The following is a 19,843-nucleotide window of genomic DNA, read 5'->3' as shown; positions in this document are numbered from 1 at the left end:
TGAAAAGCTCCAAAAATTATAGATCTTCGTGCGGAACCCATAGAAATGTAAACAAAATTGATAACCATTATTAAGTCTCTATGTCTCCATAAAAATATCTGATCTATCTAGATCTCCGAACCGCTAAAAACTGCCTCCCCAAAAATTTAATCATATATTAATTTAGTCATCATCGACCACAATCTTTATACATATTAAACAAGTAAGTTCGACTTCTTGCATCATTTGTGAAACGGAGTTTCCGACCACCTGCCATCATCATTCCTGATGACTTTTTGGATTTAATCAACCTTACTAATAGTCAGATTAGTTGTTTACATATGGTTATTTGTAGCCGGCCGTTGCGGAGCAATACTGCCCCTGGCATTTGTCAAAAGTGAAGATACAATCAGACCGAGTCCGAATGCATTCTGGCTCAACCATGGTTGACGAGGAGCAAGGATCGGCCTTTCGGTGTTCTGCAGCGTGTTTCGGATAATGCCACAGTGCTGCAACACTATGGCCAGGGGGCCGCAACCATAGACCTTATAAGTAGAATAAGGTCTATGACCGCAACACGTCGAGGTTGACAATAACTTCCCGTAGGGCGTAGGGTAAGTTATAGTAATCGCTAAAAAAACGAAAATAAATTTTTTTATATATCTTTACGTTTCAAAACCTTATGAACCATGTTGGCATACCATAGAAAAAAAATGGATGTATGTGTGTGTTTGTGTGTGCGGATACAAATTTTCGTCGACGATTTCGGTAACACGGTTCAACCGATTTCAATTATTCAAAAAACATTCGATTACTTTTTTAGAAAAAAAAAAACTTTTTGAAAAAAATGTTTATCTGCATAGAGACGAAATGTCGAAGCGCATAAGCGCATAGGCGCCGCGTCGCAATCTAACGGATAACTAGGGGCCCATGGAATCGTGCCTTAAGGCAAATTGCTGGAACTTGCCGTACCAAAAAAATTTTTTTAAAGATTAACATTTTTGAAAAAAATTTACTCTGAAAAAATTAGATTTTTGAGAAACTATAAATTTTTAAAAAAATTTACTTTTTTAAAAATTTTTTTGGAAAAAAAAATATTTTGAAATATTTTGAAAATTCTGAACTTTTTTTCAAAGCAATCGTACTGCTTCAACTGCATAGAGACGAAATATCGAAGCGCGTAAGCACCGCGTCGCCGTCTAACGAATAAACATTGGTACGGAACCCATAAAAATATAACACAAATTTATACATATTGTTAAAATCTCTATAAAATATCTGATAATTTGAGGGCATATGTCTAATGATCATTTTTGACCCGCCAAATGGCATTTTTTTTTTACTTTTTTTACTAGATATCCGAAACTGCTAAACCTGCCTTCATGAAAATTTGATCAGTTCTTCATCTTGTTAATTAAAGTAATATGTTTTTTGAATTATTCAAATAGGACGCTCCGTTCTCTTAAAAACGGAGTTACCGTTTTGGCACTTTTTGCCGCATATCTTCGGAACGACTAGACCTGTCTTCGCACAAAACTAATCAGCACGTCTCCTTATCAATTCAAATCGAATGTTTTTTGAATTAATCAAATCGCTTCATCCGTGTCCCGAAATCGTCGACGAAAATTTGTATCCGCACACACACATATACATACAACACACACATACATCCATTTTTTTCTAAGGTATGCCAAAATGTTCAGAAAGCTTTGAAACGTAAAGATATATAAAAAAAATTATTTTCGATTTTTTTGCGATTACTATAACTTGCTCTACAGGAAGTTAAGCATTAGTACGGAAACCCATAGACATGTAAACAAAAATTGTTATTAGAAAAAATCACTATAAAATATGTGATCATTTGATGTGCATATGTATAATGCTTATTTTTCACCACCAAATGGTACTCTTCACTTTTTTTCTTGATTACCGAAACCGCTGGACTGCTTTTCCAAATATTTAAAAGTTCTTTATTTTGTCAACCCCGTACTTTCGAAATTGGTGGACCTATCTTGGCCAAAAACTAGTCAGCATGTGCCTTATGATAGAATTCGAATGCTATTTGAATCATTCAAATCGGTTAATTTGTGTTCTCGAAATCGTCGACGAAAATTTGTATCCGCACACACACAAACACACGCACACACACATACATTCACACATATCAAATCAGTACGCTCAATAAATAATTCAATTACCTCTCAAATGATTTTTGGTATGATTTTAAAAAATTCCACTAGCTCTCGCTCATTTTGAACATTTGAAAGTTTAATAATATGTACATTGTTATGGGTTGTAAATACAAGATATTATAAAAACACAAACGATATAAGAAGTAACAGAAGTGCACATTAAAATTTCTAATATAATTGCGTCCATTATTATATTGCTTTTAGAACCGGTCGATATGAATGTTTAGGTAATTGCGAAAACTTTTCATTAATTATAGATATATATATATATATATATAATATATATATATATAATATATATATATACATACATATGTGCAAGATTAACCAGTATAAATAGAAAAAAATCTATGTTTTGTTAATTTGACGTCTTATAAATTTGTAGGTTTCTATTTATTTCCTTTTTCAGAGATGTATACTCTCTAATTTATGTATTAATTCATAATTCAAGTTTAATAATTAATTCTTCTGAAATTTATAAAATTGATATATAATATGAAAAATTGCAAATGCAATTAGTTATTTCAGATGAGAAAAAAATTAATGATATTTTGGCCATTTTTATAGTTTCTACATTTGTTACCTTCTCCACATTTTGAAAATTTTATTGTGGATAATATCTGATCTTGGATTACATAAAAAAAAATTAATAAAAATTTTTTTACTATAAACTTTAAATAATCCTTAACAATAAGTTTCTAAGCTTATATAGTTAACCAGAACTGTAAAAAAATCCTTAAATATTTGAGAACTTTACCACCCGATTTGGCTATGTACTTAATTGATGTGAAATAAAAAAAATATAAAATCAAAAAATATACAAAGAAGTTAGATTGAAATTAAATAGTTAAACAAAATTGAAGTTAAATAGTTAGAAGTAAAATACTATAAAATTAAAATGATTAGAATGAAGACAAAATGATGAAATGATGAAGAAGAAAGAAAAAACAAATATATTTTAAAAAAATTATAATAGTAATTGTAGTAATACAGAAAGAAAATACAGAAGAAAGTATAAGTTAAAATGGTAATCTATTAACTAAATTATTCATAATATAAAATACTACTATCTTAAAACTTATAGAATATACATCTAGCCATTTTGAAAACGAGATATATTTCTTTTATGCCTAACTTTCTTGTGGAATAACCAAGAACATTATAATTTATTCTAGACAAAATATTTTAAAATTTTTTGGAGTATAATAGAGACTCACACTATATTTAGTTAAAAAGATATATTCACGTTTATAAATCAGGCCCCTATAAAAACTAGGTATTCAAGATCAGTTTAAATTTCGATAAAAGTGTAGAAGGTCATAAGTAGAACCTGATTGTTCAACCAGAACCTGATTTGTTCACTAGCGACCCAAGTTTGAAGAATTTTTTAAAAAATCGCTATCTATCTGTACTACATATTGAATTATACTATTTATATACGATAATTCATTTAAAGTTTGATTATCAACCAAAATATCAATACGGTATAAAATCAATAGAATATAAATAAAATTTAAAAAAATAATAATTATACATGGCAATCCTGCATATTACTCCACCCTAGCGTCAGTGTGGCAATTTTTTGACTAGCGGAATGGTCTAGCAAAAATATTTCGCAAAATTGCCATAACATCCAAATCAGTCAATAACCAAAGCCCAATTCTTCAGGACATCTAAATAATATAGCCTGAAAGAGATAAAATATTAATAATAATATTTTAATTATTAAAATATTGTTGCTGATTTATTAGCCCGTGGTGGGATAAACGTTAAAGAACTGGCTAGCATAAACTGCTAGTCTGGATAAAATCCCATCCTGGGGTTTGTTTATATCAGGCAGTATGATAGCAAATTTTTATTTGAGGTGATAGATGTCAAATAAAAATCGTCTTTCGTGGTATTGCTGCAACATATATAGCCAAGCCAATACAGTTAGATGTACATATCTATTATAGACAAGCCTTTATATAGTGGCACATGGCATCGTGCCTTAAGGCAAATTACTGGAACTTTTCGTACCAAAATTTTTTTTTAAAAAACTTTCAACAAACAATTTTTTTTGAAAACTGAAAGACATAAGATTTTTGAAAAAATTGACTTTTTTTAAAAATTTGAATTTGTATATTCCAATTTTTTTTTTATCTCGAAGTTTTCTTTATACTTCGAATTTTTCTCAAAATTTTGAACTTTTTTCAAAGCAATCGTGCAGCGTGACTGTTTTTGAAAAAAAAATATCAAAGCGCGTAAGCGCCGCATCGCAGTTTTACATAATTTGATATGCATGTGTTTGATGAGCATTTCTGACCACCAAATGGCATTTTTTCTTTTACTTTTTCATTCAATCTCTAAAACCACTAGACCTGCCTTCACAAAAATGTAAATGTACTTTATTTTGTCAATACATATAAAATGTTTTTTTGAATTATACAAATCGGACGCTTCGTTCTCTCAAAAACTCAACCATTTTTGCTATTTTGCCCTGATCTTCGAAACGGCTAGATCTGCCTTTGCCAAAAACTAATCGGACGTCTCCTTATCTATACGAATCGAATGATCTTTGAATTACCCGAATCTGTGTTCCCAATGCGTCGACAAAAATTTGTATCCGCACGCACACACACACATACATCAATTTTTTTAAGGTATGCCAAAATATTCAGAAACCTATAAAACGTAAAGATATTTAAAAATTTTCACTTTTATTTTTTTGCGATTACTATAACTTTACTCTATGGAAAGTTAAAATATGTTAATTTTACTATGAGCCAGATATCGAAAAAATGCAGAAACATGCTTAGTAACAGAAAAGACTAGTATCAATGACGATAATATAATCTAACAATATTATATGACATTTTGTTTTTAATTTTTAACAGCAATCAGAACCTAAATCAACTTTTGCGCTGATTCTTAAAATATTACAATTTCTGTTATACTAACGACTACTTATTGGGCTTAACAATGCCAAGTAAGGGCTATTTTTATTTGTAATCATATTGCCATCTATGTTTTCCAAACCGATGTCACTGCTGCTTGAAACAAGGCTGTCCGAAGTATGTATCCAAGCATTCTAATCCATCAATGCAGATGCTCATGATAATGTTATAAGAATAAGTTGGCTTCGGAATAATAACAAAAAAAAAATCGCAATCACATCTCAGAACACCATTTTTAATTAGCTTTAGACAACAACAGAAGGTTGTTGTCTTTCGATACGTACCTATAAAAATATCACAAATTTATTTTCTTGCTTAGGGAAGTACATAAACACATTTTTTTTTTTTATTTTATTTGAACAGCAATCAGAACTAATGGGTTCTATGAGCTGTTGTGAGTAAGATCTTACAACTACGTTTGTTTTATTACAGATGGCAACTCAAACAGTTGTCACATCTCTGTATGATAAATTTTTATTACAATCTCTGTAATAGGGCAAGTATGGTTGCAACATGCCGGGTGAGGGCTATTTTCACTTGGAAACATATTGCTATCTATATTTCCAAGTGAAAATCGTTGTCAATGTTGCCTGACAACAGGCTGCTCGAAGTGGGTATCGAACCCGGGACCTCTGAACAAGTCCCGTCGCTCTTAACCGCTTACCTACGGGTGAGCCCCTTGGAAGTACACAAACACAAATAGTTACAAACAAGAACAAAACTCATATTCTTTAATAAAATGTGGCACACATTAATACATGGCTATCCAATAAATAGATAGTATCAATATTATATAATTCAACCGGATCGAACGACATTGGATCTGTCTAGGTATCATTTGCGGTGTGCAATGTTCTAATGTTTTGTTCATGATCATCAAGAACTAAAAATTTGTAATATCAGGGCCTCCGAGTGAATAATATTATTTTTAGGTCAAGTTTTAATAACTTGAATACTATTGGTTTAGGTAAATACCGGAATAACCCTTATGTTGTAGAAGAGTTAAAACAAAATCATGTAGTTGACGGATGATAGCTTTGGCACAATAATTACAAACACGATCATCAATCACTTTATATATTTTTTGGCTATTAGGTATCAGCTTGTAGCAAAATTTTCATCAGATACTATTTAATTATCGATTATTAACTTTTCCGTAGGGTAAGTTATAGTAATGGGCCGAAAATCGAAAGTGAATATTTTTGCTTATCTTCACGTTTCAGAGGTTCCTGAATATTTTGGCATACCTCAGAAAAAATGAATGTGTGTGTGTTTGTGTGGAAACAATTTTTCGTCGACGTTTTCGGGCGTATGGATGAACCGATTTGAAAAGTTCAAAAAGCAATCGATTCCTATTGATAGGGAGTAGTGATGATTAGTTTTTGGCAAAGGCAGCTCCAGCCGTTACGGAGATACGGAGCAAAAAGTACAGAAATAGAAATCCACCACTAGTTTATTATTATGCATCGATAAATGCATATTATATATTTTATGTTATTATTCAATAAGCACCAAATATATACATAAATCAGTACCAGATTCAAAAATATTTGCAAAAAACTGATTATTACCTTCCACCAGAAATAGCAAATCAGATTTGCTTATTGTATATTCTTGCAGTGTTTCAAGTCAGTCTGATCGCTTGACACCAAATTGGTTAAACTATATGTGTTTGTATGAGTATGTTCGCATACGATCAAAAATTTGACCTTTTGTTGAATTTAAAAGCAAATTAATAAAACTAGTTTTTTATAAATAACAGCAGCAAAATTTTCAACAACCGATTGTGAAAATTCTAAAGCTTCGAAAGATATCAGTTTGGAATAGTGATGATTAGTTTTTGGTAAAGATCGACTGGTCCGTTTCTTCTTTGTAAATTTATATTGATAAAACGATCAATCACGATATTATTGAACCTTTGCATAGTGTCAGAGATTCTAGTCTTAAACAAACATCCCAAAACATTTGGCCTGCAAAAAGTGGTTCAGTTACGAAAATTGGGCTCGCCCGTAGGTAAGCGGTTAAGAGCGACGGGACTTGTTTCAGAGGTCCCGGGTTCGATACCCACTTCGAGCAGCCTGTTGTCAGGCAGCAGTGACAACGATTTTCACTTGGAAATATAGGTTGCAATATGTTTCCAAGTGAAAATAGCCCTTGCCCGGAATTGCTGCACCAATAAAAAGTCAGCCCTATTAGATTAATTCTAATAACAAAAATCATTAAATATGGATGGATTAACCATTGGGTTACCATCCAGAAATACGAAGTGAGGAAAAGTTTCAGCCCAACAGCTCATAGGACGTAAGGTTCTGATTGCTGTTAAAAAATATAATAAAAAAAAATATATGAAAATTCATCAAAGTTTGGAATGGTGTGTTGTGCTTGTCTTAAGGCAAAATGCCACTTACACCAACTTTCACAATATTTCATGTTTAGATTGATGAAACGTAAAATTGATGTTTGATACCAAATTCAACATTTAGTATTTTCAATGATTCGAAATTATTCACATAATCATATAATAATAATTATATTTTACATAATTGAATAAAATGATAATAAGAGTTACACTCACTTACAATTAGATGATTAGATGAGATGATAATAAGAGAGGTAAAAAGACAAGAAATATGATGGTATACCATTACGTTTAAAAATCATTTAAGACTGTCCATTCCATGTTCCAAAAATAAGTGATTAAAATTTCTAGGTCATGGTGTTTATAGACAAAAACAGATTTCCGAAAGTCTTTTACTACTATATATTTTATATGGTCCAAAGCCATCACATATTATTCAATAATCAATTTTCTCGACGTTATTTGATCACATGGTTTCCAAACAATTTTAATTAAATGATTGACATTTTCAGGAGAAATTCAGTTCGGTGATACGTGCGTGAATCAACGTACGAACTTTTGCAAAACCTGAAAATTTGCACGTACGCACAATTCCATTTTCGGGAGATGTGATCTTCGAGCTTATAATTTATGATAATAAACGATGTTCAAAGAATAAAAAAACAATTTGTAAGTACAAATGTAAAAATTATGCAAGATATGTTACAAATGATATAATTCATTCAACATTTGTAATTTTATTTAATTTTGAATATTGTATATTATGTATGTATTACCAAGGAAAAGAGGAGGTCCAAAAATCCTTAAAAAAATTCTCGATCACGTGGTTAATAAACGCCCAACGTTAATAAACGCCCAACGCAAACAAAATTGCTTTGGAACAGCGAATTACATTATATTAATATTATGCAAAAATGTTAAAACAAAATACTCTAGCAAATATTAGTGGCACACAAATATATTTTAAATTGGCTAATGCACCAAGACAAAGAGGAAAGAGGCCAATTCTCGAATAAAATGGAAATGTTATGGTAATGCTATGGTAACGGGTCTATCTTCTTATTAGTTGTTAGTAAAAAAAAAACTGTCAAAAAGCTATGTATTTGCTGTGCAATCTCTTTTGCGTTTACACACAAAACCTAACTTCATATATGTGTTATCAATGAAGCATCAGAATTTGTAGGTTAGGTTTTATGTGTAAAACGCCTTATAGCTCAGCAAATACATCGTTGATTGTCAGTTCGTTACTACCAAATAATACGAAGATAGACCCGTAACAAAGCATTACCTATTTCTTTATAACATTTCTATTTTATCCGAAAAATATCAGAGGATTTGCAATTAAGCAGAAAAGTAACTAGAAAATCACTCAAATTAACTTTCCAAGAATCTGGTAACTACAAATACAACTAGACGACTTACAACTTAGGAAGTTTAAGTAAATAGGGCTTTATTAATTTACTCTGAACTGACCATGGTAAGAGCTCATTCAAGCAACCACTGATTCAATACTTATCCTGGTCAGCTTCATATCAAGCAGTAGTGAAATTATTAATATATTAAGATTATAGATTTCAAATATGATATCAAATGAAAATAGATTTTAGAGGTCATTGCAGAAATAATTTAGTCAAAAATATTAATTAGGTATGTTAAAAATATATCACAACTAGAAAGAACAACTTTTGGTATGCCCTCTAATAGCCTCCTGTTAGCAGCAAAACAATTTGTGAATGTCATCTTCATAAAACAACAAACACATTGCAATGAAAAAATACTTACAAAACTTTGATTGAATTGCGCTCTATCTAAACGTTTATATTAAGAGCTAAAACTTTCAGAGAATTGTTTTTTATCTATTTGGAACCATTTGAGCCCCTGAGAGCAAGGAAATTCGAAAATGACCATTTTAAGGACCACCCTAATATATACATTTATATATACATATATATACATACATATAAAAAATAAACAGTCTGCATTTTATGCTTGACCTATAATTTCTATCAACACTTTCGAAGAAATTATTGCGTAACATGAAACCTATAAACGAGCAGACGGCATCAAAACAATGATTGTCCATATTTCAGAGCTGACGATAAAATAAATTTCCGTTAAGGCAAATGATAGGTAAATAAAACATTCGATATAATTTAACAAAAAATATTCGTAAAGTTTTAAAATAAATAAATTTTGCAAAATTAGGTTGTTATATAGCATTCGATTAATCACAGAGAATATGGTGTCTGAATTATTGCAAACTGGTCAAAAATGACTGAATTATGAATGAATTAATTGATGCTTCAATATCATTTCAATATCAATCTAAGCATTTCGAATTTATTCACGAATGCTTCTTAGATCACATTGTCAAGGTGACCGGATTTGCGGAATGGTCTCAGATTTGCATCCGGATATTTGAAGAAGCAATATTTGTACCGGATTCTGTTTATTGTTCCAGATTTTGAAAAAAATTCTTATATTCAATATTTATTTTTCTCAAGCCATATTTACGAACTCAAATTTTTTTCAGTTCAAAAATAGATAGATTCTTATTAGTTATACAATGTTTACATTTTGGTTGTTATTTGATTAAAAAAAATATTTTAAGATATTAACGACGCACCTACTAGAAAAATATTTACGCATATTTAATCAAATAAAAAAATCATATTAAATTATTAAACTCAATTAAACCCGCTTCACCTACTTGTTCCTGGCTATATGTTTATGTCAGAAATAAGAAAAATGATCACCAAGACATTAGGCCAATATGGACATACGGAATACAACTATGGGGATCAACATCCAAATCAAACGTGGTAAAAATTCAAAGATTTTTTTATTTTTTTATTTTTATATACAGCAATCAGAACTCTTTTTTTTATTATTGTTCTATGAGCTGTTTGTGTGTATGACTTATGATCTACGGTGAGAAGATGAGAAGCAACCCATCGGTTATCTTTCTCCTATGTGTGGATATTTTTATTAGCTCTTATGTCTAATAGTGTGGAGGTTTTTTTATTAGCTCTTATGTCTAATAGTGTGGGGGAAAAATTCAAAGATGCCAAAATAAATTAGTAAAAAAAAATTTGAATGCTCTAAAGTATGTACCGTTTTGGTTAATGAATAAAGACGCTGACATAAACACAATAAACGATAAAATACGAACACATTCAGGCAAGTACAAAAGTCGGCCCGAGGAGCATCCTAACCTACTTGGCATAAACTACGCCACAACACTGCCAAAGCAAGAATAAATAAGAAATTGATGTTGCATACGTCAATACGTCAACATACGTCAATTTTCAAAATCTCTTACAATGGTCAGAAAATTTTGAATTTTTGAAGTCATTTTTTTTAATCCTACAGTTTTACTTGATATTCATTTCAGTACTGGTGTAAAAACGGTACTGAAAATTACTATATAATCAAAAAAACCTTAACATGTTCATTTAAATAATGCATACTATTTACGAAATACGAACACATTCAGACAATTACAAAAGCCACCTCGAGGATCATTTTAACCAACTTGCCATAGAACTACGCCACAACACTGCCAGTGCAAGAATAAAAAAAGAAATTGATGTTACATACGTCAATACGTCATGATGACAATGACCAGAATATTTCGTATTTTAAGTCATTTTTCTTAATCATACAGTTTTACTTGTTGACCATTTCAGGACAGGTGTAAAAATGACTATATACCTCACCATGTCATTTAAATAATGTATGCTAATATTCACCATGTGTTTATTACTATTATCAAAATACTTACTGAAATATGCCATGAGGAATTCGATGTATTCGTCCACGTAACGACGCAGCATATGCACACGCAAACGTTGACTATTCAAACACATAATATGATGTTTAAACTTTCACTCGACTGAGTCGGTTACATCAGTTTCGGTAGTAGTTATGAAATATTTTTATTTTTATAGAAATTACGAAGAAAAGATATCGAGAGAAATTTCACACACGTGAAAGTATAACGCTGGTGCCATCTTGTTAGGTTGGAAATAAGAACGAATTGGAGATGGTTGAAATATTAATTTGGATAGGAAAAAGAACTCCTCCTGGTTGCCAGCAACTCTGAAGAGTTATTTCACACGAAGGTCAATATACGAGGAAATTTTGCCGTAAAATGGACCAATGCCATGACAAGGTTATGTTACGCTGCGTTTTTCATATAAAATGGAACTAAAAACTGTCAACATGCTATGTGGTTGCTGTGCAGTCAGGCGTAATATGACTTTAAAAAATTGAGAACGTCTATCGATTTGTGTCCTTTGTTTACTCACAATATTTTCCAAAATAGAAAATACTCTCTTACTTGCGACCGAACTTTAGAAAAAGCTTTTTTAAAAGAGTTTTTTGATCTTTTATTTGTGACTTTTAGAGCTAAAAACTCATTTTTATAAGACTGAGTAAAGGGAGTTACTTCTTCAAGAAGAAGTCACACTGATTTAAATTTATATATACACTGGATAAAAATCTAAATTAATATATACATTATATAATATATACATTAATTTAATAATAATACATTAATAGACAAAAAATAACACAAAACCTTTCTGGGAACCGAAGTAGACTGATAAGATTCTAAATGCTATTGAACCAATATGATTCCAAAAATCAAAACGCTTGCTACTATCGTTTATATTTGGCTATATTTGTCATTTTCCATTTATACAGTGAAAACCGACTTTTCTACTAAAAAAACGGTTTTCGAATTCCATAATTTTCGTCAAAAAACCAGTTTTTAAAACCGCTTTTTGAAAACCGACAAACCCTGGTAATTACAAACACACAGTACTTTTCCAATTTTGGTCTCAAGCAAATTCAGAAAAAATCGCAAACACAAGACATAATAGTTTCATCGTTAGCAACTTCCAATAGCAATTCAACATAATAATACAAAACTATGCATTGATGACTTTTGTAATAACTAGGCAAAACCAAGTGCTAAGAAACTTTTTGCTAATTGCTTAAAATTGCTAAGGATGACTCAGTAGTACGTCCTGGTTATACGATTGTTTGGTTGTCTATTACTAACCTTTTAAGGAGTTTTCTAGCTTGTGGTATTGTTGCAGGATCTTCCTTTAGACAGAATTGCCTCGTTCCTAATATGTAATTCCTAAAATAATCATCCCAATTGATTTGTTTGGTATCCATGTAAAATATTTGCTTGTCTCGATCAGACATTTCATTTGCTAATAACTTTAAGTTATCATTTCGGAAAACCCATTCTTTCGTGGTATAATACTGAAGAACTTTAAGACCACCCTGAATGCGTTTTTGGACATTGACCAAGCTGCAAAAAAATTGACACGAAATTAAAAAAAAAACAAAAAGCTAAAAATAAAAATATAAACTAATTATAATCGCGCATATTATGAATTAGTAATCACTTACAATGTTTTTTTCCTCAGTATTAGCATAAGACCATCAATTAGGTAGGCTGGTAAGAAATGAAAGAAAACCACACACAGTGCATGGAAAAAAGCTGATGTCTTGATACTTCCATCAGGAAACCATAACATCATACTGAAAGGGTTTTGATATACATATTTTCTTCCTGTTTAAAAGAAAAACAGTGTAAATATATGACAGAAATATAGATTTTAAAGAAATATGATACGTATGTAGGTATACCTGCTGCCAAAGCTTCGCCCCAAGTTATTGGATTTTCACCTGATTCAGTAATGTTACAATAAAAAGCTTTCTTTGGTCTGCAAAATATTTATAAATTTTATTTACTATGTATTATAATTCAATTGCATATATAAATGCATCATATTTACTTTGTAGTTCCAACTTTCCAAGCTAATGCTATCAGGGCGTTTATGGAAATATCACATGGCATCAAGTCTGCTAAATAATTTTCATTGCAGTGCATTGATCGTATAATACCTTAATAAAACAGGTAAAAGTAGTGTAAATATACCTATAATTTTATATCAAATGTATATAATGGTCAAACCTTTTCCAGCTCCAACCAATAAACCAGTAGGACCGTTCAAATTTTCAATCCAACCAGGAATTGGCTCTTTCCAAGATGCCACCACTAAAATAGATAAGATTTTCAAAATTATAACAAAAAAGTGTAAGAGCCAATAATCCATTTAATTATATATTATATTACCTATTGATGGTCTTCCTATGGCAATTGGGAATTTCTCAGCATAGCCTGATACTAGTTCTTCACTTAAGCATTTTGTATAGGCGTACGTATTTGGCAGCAATTTTAGAAGTCTAGATACAAATTATTGAAAATATAAATTAATATAAATTATAATAATTATTAAATACTTTTTTTCTCTCACTTGGGGGTTATAACATCTAATATTTCAGGATCCATCCAGTCTGTCAACTGCATTATCCGAATTGGATCTTGGGGAGCTGGATAGTAATATTCTTCTAACACATCTTCTCCACAGTGACAATAGGATGTAGAAACATGAACGAAAGCCTAAATATTAAATTAAAGATATAAAAGTAAGTTTATAAGAGAAAATAATTGTATAACTATTTAAAATGCATGTCTTCCATGATCCATGTCTTCCATGCTCCATGTCTTCCATGATCCATGTCTTTCATGATCTAAGTCTAACTTAATGCCAAACAAATAGTTGAATCCTTGCATTGAAATAAGTTACAGTTAACTTGTCCAAACATTTCAAGCAAAGAAATATGAAATCTTTATTGGTCATAAAAACATTTCTGTGACCTTTAAAATTTACGAATGAATCAATTTTCCCACCTGCAAGTTCTTAATTTCATCTGCCAATTTCATGAGTCTTGCAGTTCCCTTGGTATTCATAAGAACTGCACTGGCCAAAGGTTGATCAAATCTGACATTGGCAGCACAATGGAAGATAACTGACACATTTTCAGTCAACTCTCTTCTATCTGTTAACGAAAGACCTAATCCTGGTCTAGATACGTCACCGGCTGATAACTGGAGTTTCTTCAAACAATCAGGTCTAGTCTGGCGTAATTTGGAGAAAACCTAGAATAAACAAAGAAGAAACAATAAGTTTTAATTGGTAATAAATTTTTGATTCATTATATTGTTTGAAGATTTAATGTATTGTGTTTAGTGTATCGATTACCATATGGTCTTTGTAATCTTGCAATCTCTGTTTTGGCGATTTTCCTCGCTTTTCGCGAATCAGCAGATATATTTTTTCAACTTGAGTATTTCTGAGTAGTTTTTCCACTAAAACTTTGCCCATGAAACCAGTCGCTCCAGTGACCAAGACGGAGCGATTGGCAAACCATGGTCCAATGTCTGGAGTAAAACCAGGAAGACCTGACATCTACAAAATAAAGTAGATATAGATGATGACTGCAAGCGTTTCAACAAATAACTCGATATTTTAATTAAGTAAGTATCCAATGGTCTAGTATTAATACAGAGTCAAATTACTTTTTGGAATCAATTACTATAAAGTTTATTTAATAAAATGCACTATAATTTAATTAACTGTTCTAGAAATATGTGTATGTAGTTCTATCAACCCCATTTAATTAGCATTAGTATACGTACTGATTTAGTACTTATTTAGTAAACTAGGTTTGTTTTAAGGCGAGATGCATGAACTATCCGATACGAGTAAACAATCAACTTAATCAATGAAAATTGAGGTTAAGCAACTTAGATAAGATTTCCAAAAGCTTATTTCGAAAATAAAATTTTCACTTTCACTATAAACTAATCAAGGCAATTTCCATAGATAAGCATAGATAAATTGGCGTTTTGAATTGATATCTTTCAAACGGTTTCCAAATTTCAAAATGGATTCAGGATTTTTCGCGAGAACATCGACGAATTATTGATCATTCATCTCCTAATCCTAAAAAAAACTAATCGGTAGATCTTCCCACGAAATAAAGTTTTAATTTTTTGAGATCAATTTAGCCGCTTTGGTAGAAAACCTTGACCAAAAATCAAAAATCGACTTAAAAAAGTACATTGTTATTTTCTACTGTTTATCTCCAACTATTTAGAATGTCCTAACAAAATTAACAATTCAGATTTTTTGGCATAAACATAAAATTTTCTTTCAAGAAGTTCTTTTCTTTTAATGACAATCTATTTAAAAAGAATAGTAATTCGTAGCAAGAAACTAGTGGTGAATGGCGTCGTGCCTTGAGGCAAATTGCTGGAACTTTCCGTACCAAAAAAATGTTTCTTAAAACTTAGAAAAAAATGAGATTTTCTTATTTTTTTTGAAAATGTTGAAATTTTTTAAAAAATTGATTTTTACTTTATATTTCCAAATTTCTTTTACACTTTGAATTTTTCTGAAAATTTTGAACTTTCTCAAAGCAATCGTTTTGCGTGGATGTTATAGAGAAGAAACATCGAAGCGCGTAAGCGCCGCATTCCAACGGATAAACATTGGTACGGCACCCATAAAAATTTAAACAAAATTAAACTCATTAATAAATTCTCTATAAAATATATAATGATAATTTGATGTGCATATGTCTAATGAGCATTTTTGACCGCCAAATGGCTTTTTTTTACTCTATTTACTCGATCTCTGAAACCGTTAGACCTGCCTTGGCAAAAATTTTAACGAAACTTAATTTTGTGAAATTAAATAGAATGTTTTTTGAATGATTCAAGCCGGTTGATCCGTGTTCCCAAAATCGTTGACGAAAATTTGTATCCGCACACACACACACACACATTTTTTTAAGTATGCCAAAATGTTTAGAAACCTTTGAAACGTAAAGAAAAATAAAAAATTTCATTTTTAATTTTTTTGCGATTACTATAACTAATTTGGTTTTAGTAAAAATATGTGTACTTTAAGGTGGTAAGCAAATATAAATGTCCAAGGTAGATATTTTTAATAGGGTTACCAAAATCAAAATTTTAAAACCAAGTACCTGTGCCAGAAAGTTAATAAATTCAAAGAAATCAATACAATTTCAATACTAATCAATACGGTTTATTTAAAGCATTCGATGTTTAAAAATGTTGCAACGCATCTTAAATAAATATAACATTGTACTACATCTATGTGTATGCGTATATTAATATTTACGCAGGTAAACTATATCTATGCAATGTTAAATGATTTTTTAAATGGATGCTAAAAAATTCGTCCTTAAAATAATAGCACATCAGATTAAATCGAAACGAAAATTAACACAGTTGTGCAACTTATTGTGCAACCGAAATTATTTTCTATTGTTACGTTTCATTTTTAAAGAAACTCATATTATATATCGGTTAATTAGCACTTGACTTTCCAAGGAAAAGTAGTAAATCCTAGACAAAAATTAAAAAAATAGAAAAGAAATATTCAACAGTAAGTTAAATTAATACAATTATTTTTCTGAGTATGATCCTTCTACTAGATCCAAATTCCAAGAAATTTTACATTATGTAGAATATAGGATTTATATCTAACAAATCAGTAGTAAAATGAAAATTATTATTTATTTTTGTAATCCCCAAATTACAATTTTGTGACAAAACGATACAAGTACAAACAAACACAAAAATTGTAAATAGATTAAATTTGGAAGACAGATTAAAAGACTGCTATTCTATTTGTTATAAATTTTGTTTATGAAACATTTTGATTTCATACGTTTTCGTAAAAACTCCTTGATTATAATTAAAAAAAAATTAAATACATATCAATGTAACTTATTAAGCAAAATTTAAAAAATAAGGATCATATGGATTTTAAATTGGCAATATAAATTTTTTGATCATGATCACTAGGTTCAACTTCCAAGAAATTTTCTACTACATAAAATATAGAATTTGTACACAATAAATCAGTAGTAAAATTATTAATTAGAATAATAAAAAAGTACAAACAAATTATTATACGAACACAAAACTTGTAAAAAAGCACCACATCGTACCATATTATTTTTCAAAGCTTTTAAACGATTGTTGGTAACGACTGTTATTTTTTTAAATTTGTTTATAGAAAATTTTGATTTTATACGCTTCCTTAAAAACTCCTTCATTTTATTAAATATTTGGTTTTGTTCCGTTTAAATTGCAATGCAAATGAACTATATATTTATTATGATCACATTTTAAGTTTGGTATTTTTTAATATCTGATTTGAATTATTAGTAAATTAATTTTTAATATAAAATTATTTTATTACTTTGTTAGTTCACTTTGATCGTTTAGGCACTGCTACTTTTCACAACACAATTGTAAAAAAATTAAAGTTTCAAATACGCAAATTTAAATACTAGATGCACATTGTTTGAAATGGACTGAAGATTTGGGAGGACAAACAAACTCTTTATATGATCTTTGGCGGGGCGAGAGCCAACATATATATATATATATATATATATATATATATATATATAAATATTTCGAATAATGAAAGATATATAATAATATTATAAAAAGATTTTCAGCCATCCATCCAATCGTCAATATATTATATACTGCAATATGTGATAATGCTGATGTGAAAGAAGTTTAGTACAAATTCTATAATATAATTATAAAGTATGAGTAAAACCTTTCTAACAGACAGAAATTAGTTTAAATTATTTATTAATTATTTTTTTTAAAAATACGTAAGTTTTCTACGTTTTATGCTACTCTAACTTTTATAATTTATTTTTTATTGTGCTCATTATTATTATTATGTATTATTTTTTTATGTATTTTTCAACTATTTATCTATAATTTTTAACTTCGAAAACAAAAATTGTTATATATCTTTACGTTTTAGAGGTTTCTGAACATTTTGGCTGAACACCTTAGAGAAAATGAATGTATATGCGTGTGTGTGTATGTGTGTGTGCGTGCGTGTGTGTGTGTGCGGATACAATTTTTTTCAAATTACAAAATTTCTCAAAAATCTAATTTCTTCAAAATTTTGCAAAGTTTTTCTAATAATTTAGTTTGTGGTACGGAAAGTTCCAGCAATTTGCCTTAAGACACGATGCCATGCACCTCTAGTTAAACATCAGTTTGGCCTAATTGTACCAACTTTTGTTGATTGTTTTATACATTTTAGGTACCATTATATTTTTTATATTATGTTTTACACTGAAGAAGAGTCAAATTGGGACTCAAAACGTATGAAAGACTGATATAAGTTTTTTTATATTATAGGAATAACTAAACTTTAACTTTGGCAACAATGTAAATAATAAGAAATAGTAAAATAAGTTGAAAAAACAACGTAATAAGAGATAATTTAAATTAGTATTTATTTAAACTCTGCTGGTGAATATTTCTTAATATTTATGAATACCAGATCAAGGTTATGGACAAAAATATTTTTATAAAAAATGTTTCTATAAATTTTGTATTTCACATCGAAAAATAATGTAGCTAATATTTCGTTAAATTAAAAAAAAGGTTGGATCTGTTTACCATGGGGCAAAAAGGATGATAAATTTTAGAGTACAAAAAAACATTTTTATAATTAGGCATTTAGTTCAAGCTAAATTGGACCTTTGTGCCCAGTCCTACTCTATAAAAAATTGCTTGTATTTTCTACGTTGAAATATATTTAATATAATTAGCCGTCAAATTTGGGAGAATGAGCCATGTCAACATTTCAAAATTTATCGTCACAATTTTAAAAGTTACTAAATCAGAATTATTTATTAAGTCTTTTTATGGGAAGTCCATGCAACTTGCCTTAAGCAAAATACCAGTTTCAACTAAATAATTTCATTTTAGATATTTCAAATATTTTATTTTAAAAATTGAGACATAGGCAACCCACTATGGGTCGATGGAGAAGGTGGAAATTGGCCCACACCCACTATGGGTTCATAAAGGACCTAAGATATTTTTGACATGAATTCGCATTTGTTAACGTTACTAGGGCTTTATTTCAATCAACCACTTTCTATTAAAATGTTGGCCTATAAAATAATAATATTCTGAACAATGATTAAAATAATTTTAAAACATTTTTTATTGATTAGATGGATATCTGAAACATGACTACAATTTATAATATATATATATATATATATATATTATATGTGTGTGTGTGTGGTGTGTTGTGTACTATATATAAGAAGCAAGGACAGACCTTAGTACGATATTCAACTTTGGTGAAAAAATATTTGCACTTTTAATAAATTAACAAAAATTCCCATTTAAACGATTTTAGAAATTTTGCTCATTCATAAACTAAACACTGAATTCTCAGAATGATGTAAACGAGTTCTCAAAGGAACCCAATTATATCATATATATTATTAAATATTTAGCAATTGAATGACGCATTGCAATCATTAGTTTGGTTTTTAACAAAATTGATTGATATAGAGTTATTACAAAAATTAAATGTTTTCAATTTGTGTCTGAATTTTTGAATGTTTCAATAAAAGTT

The 19,843-nt window shown here is 29.7% G+C and overlaps 1 protein-coding gene across 1 annotated transcript; it reads right to left on the bottom strand.

Annotated features, from left to right (window-relative positions):
- Positions 1-3,809: 3,809 nt before the first annotated feature.
- On the bottom strand, positions 3,810-14,755 carry LOC113374732 (putative fatty acyl-CoA reductase CG5065). Its single transcript, XM_026614705.1, has 10 exons — positions 14,594-14,755; positions 14,242-14,490; positions 13,805-13,950; positions 13,624-13,733; positions 13,462-13,545; positions 13,283-13,391; positions 13,134-13,210; positions 12,894-13,056; positions 12,535-12,792; positions 3,810-3,858 (listed from the first exon to the last, which is right to left on the bottom strand). The coding sequence occupies exons 1-10, from the start codon at positions 14,714-14,716 to the stop codon at positions 3,810-3,812; spliced, it is 1,368 nt and encodes a 455-aa protein (XP_026470490.1). The 5' UTR covers positions 14,717-14,755.
- Between the last annotated feature and the right edge of the window lie 5,088 nt (positions 14,756-19,843).

Source organism: Ctenocephalides felis, unplaced genomic scaffold, assembly GCF_003426905.1.
Source record: "Ctenocephalides felis isolate EL2017-DRISC unplaced genomic scaffold, ASM342690v1 CF-g0.4_SCAFFOLD_01886, whole genome shotgun sequence".
Lineage (NCBI taxonomy): Eukaryota > Metazoa > Arthropoda > Insecta > Siphonaptera > Pulicidae > Ctenocephalides > Ctenocephalides felis.
This window is presented reverse-complemented; position numbering and strand designations above follow the sequence as displayed.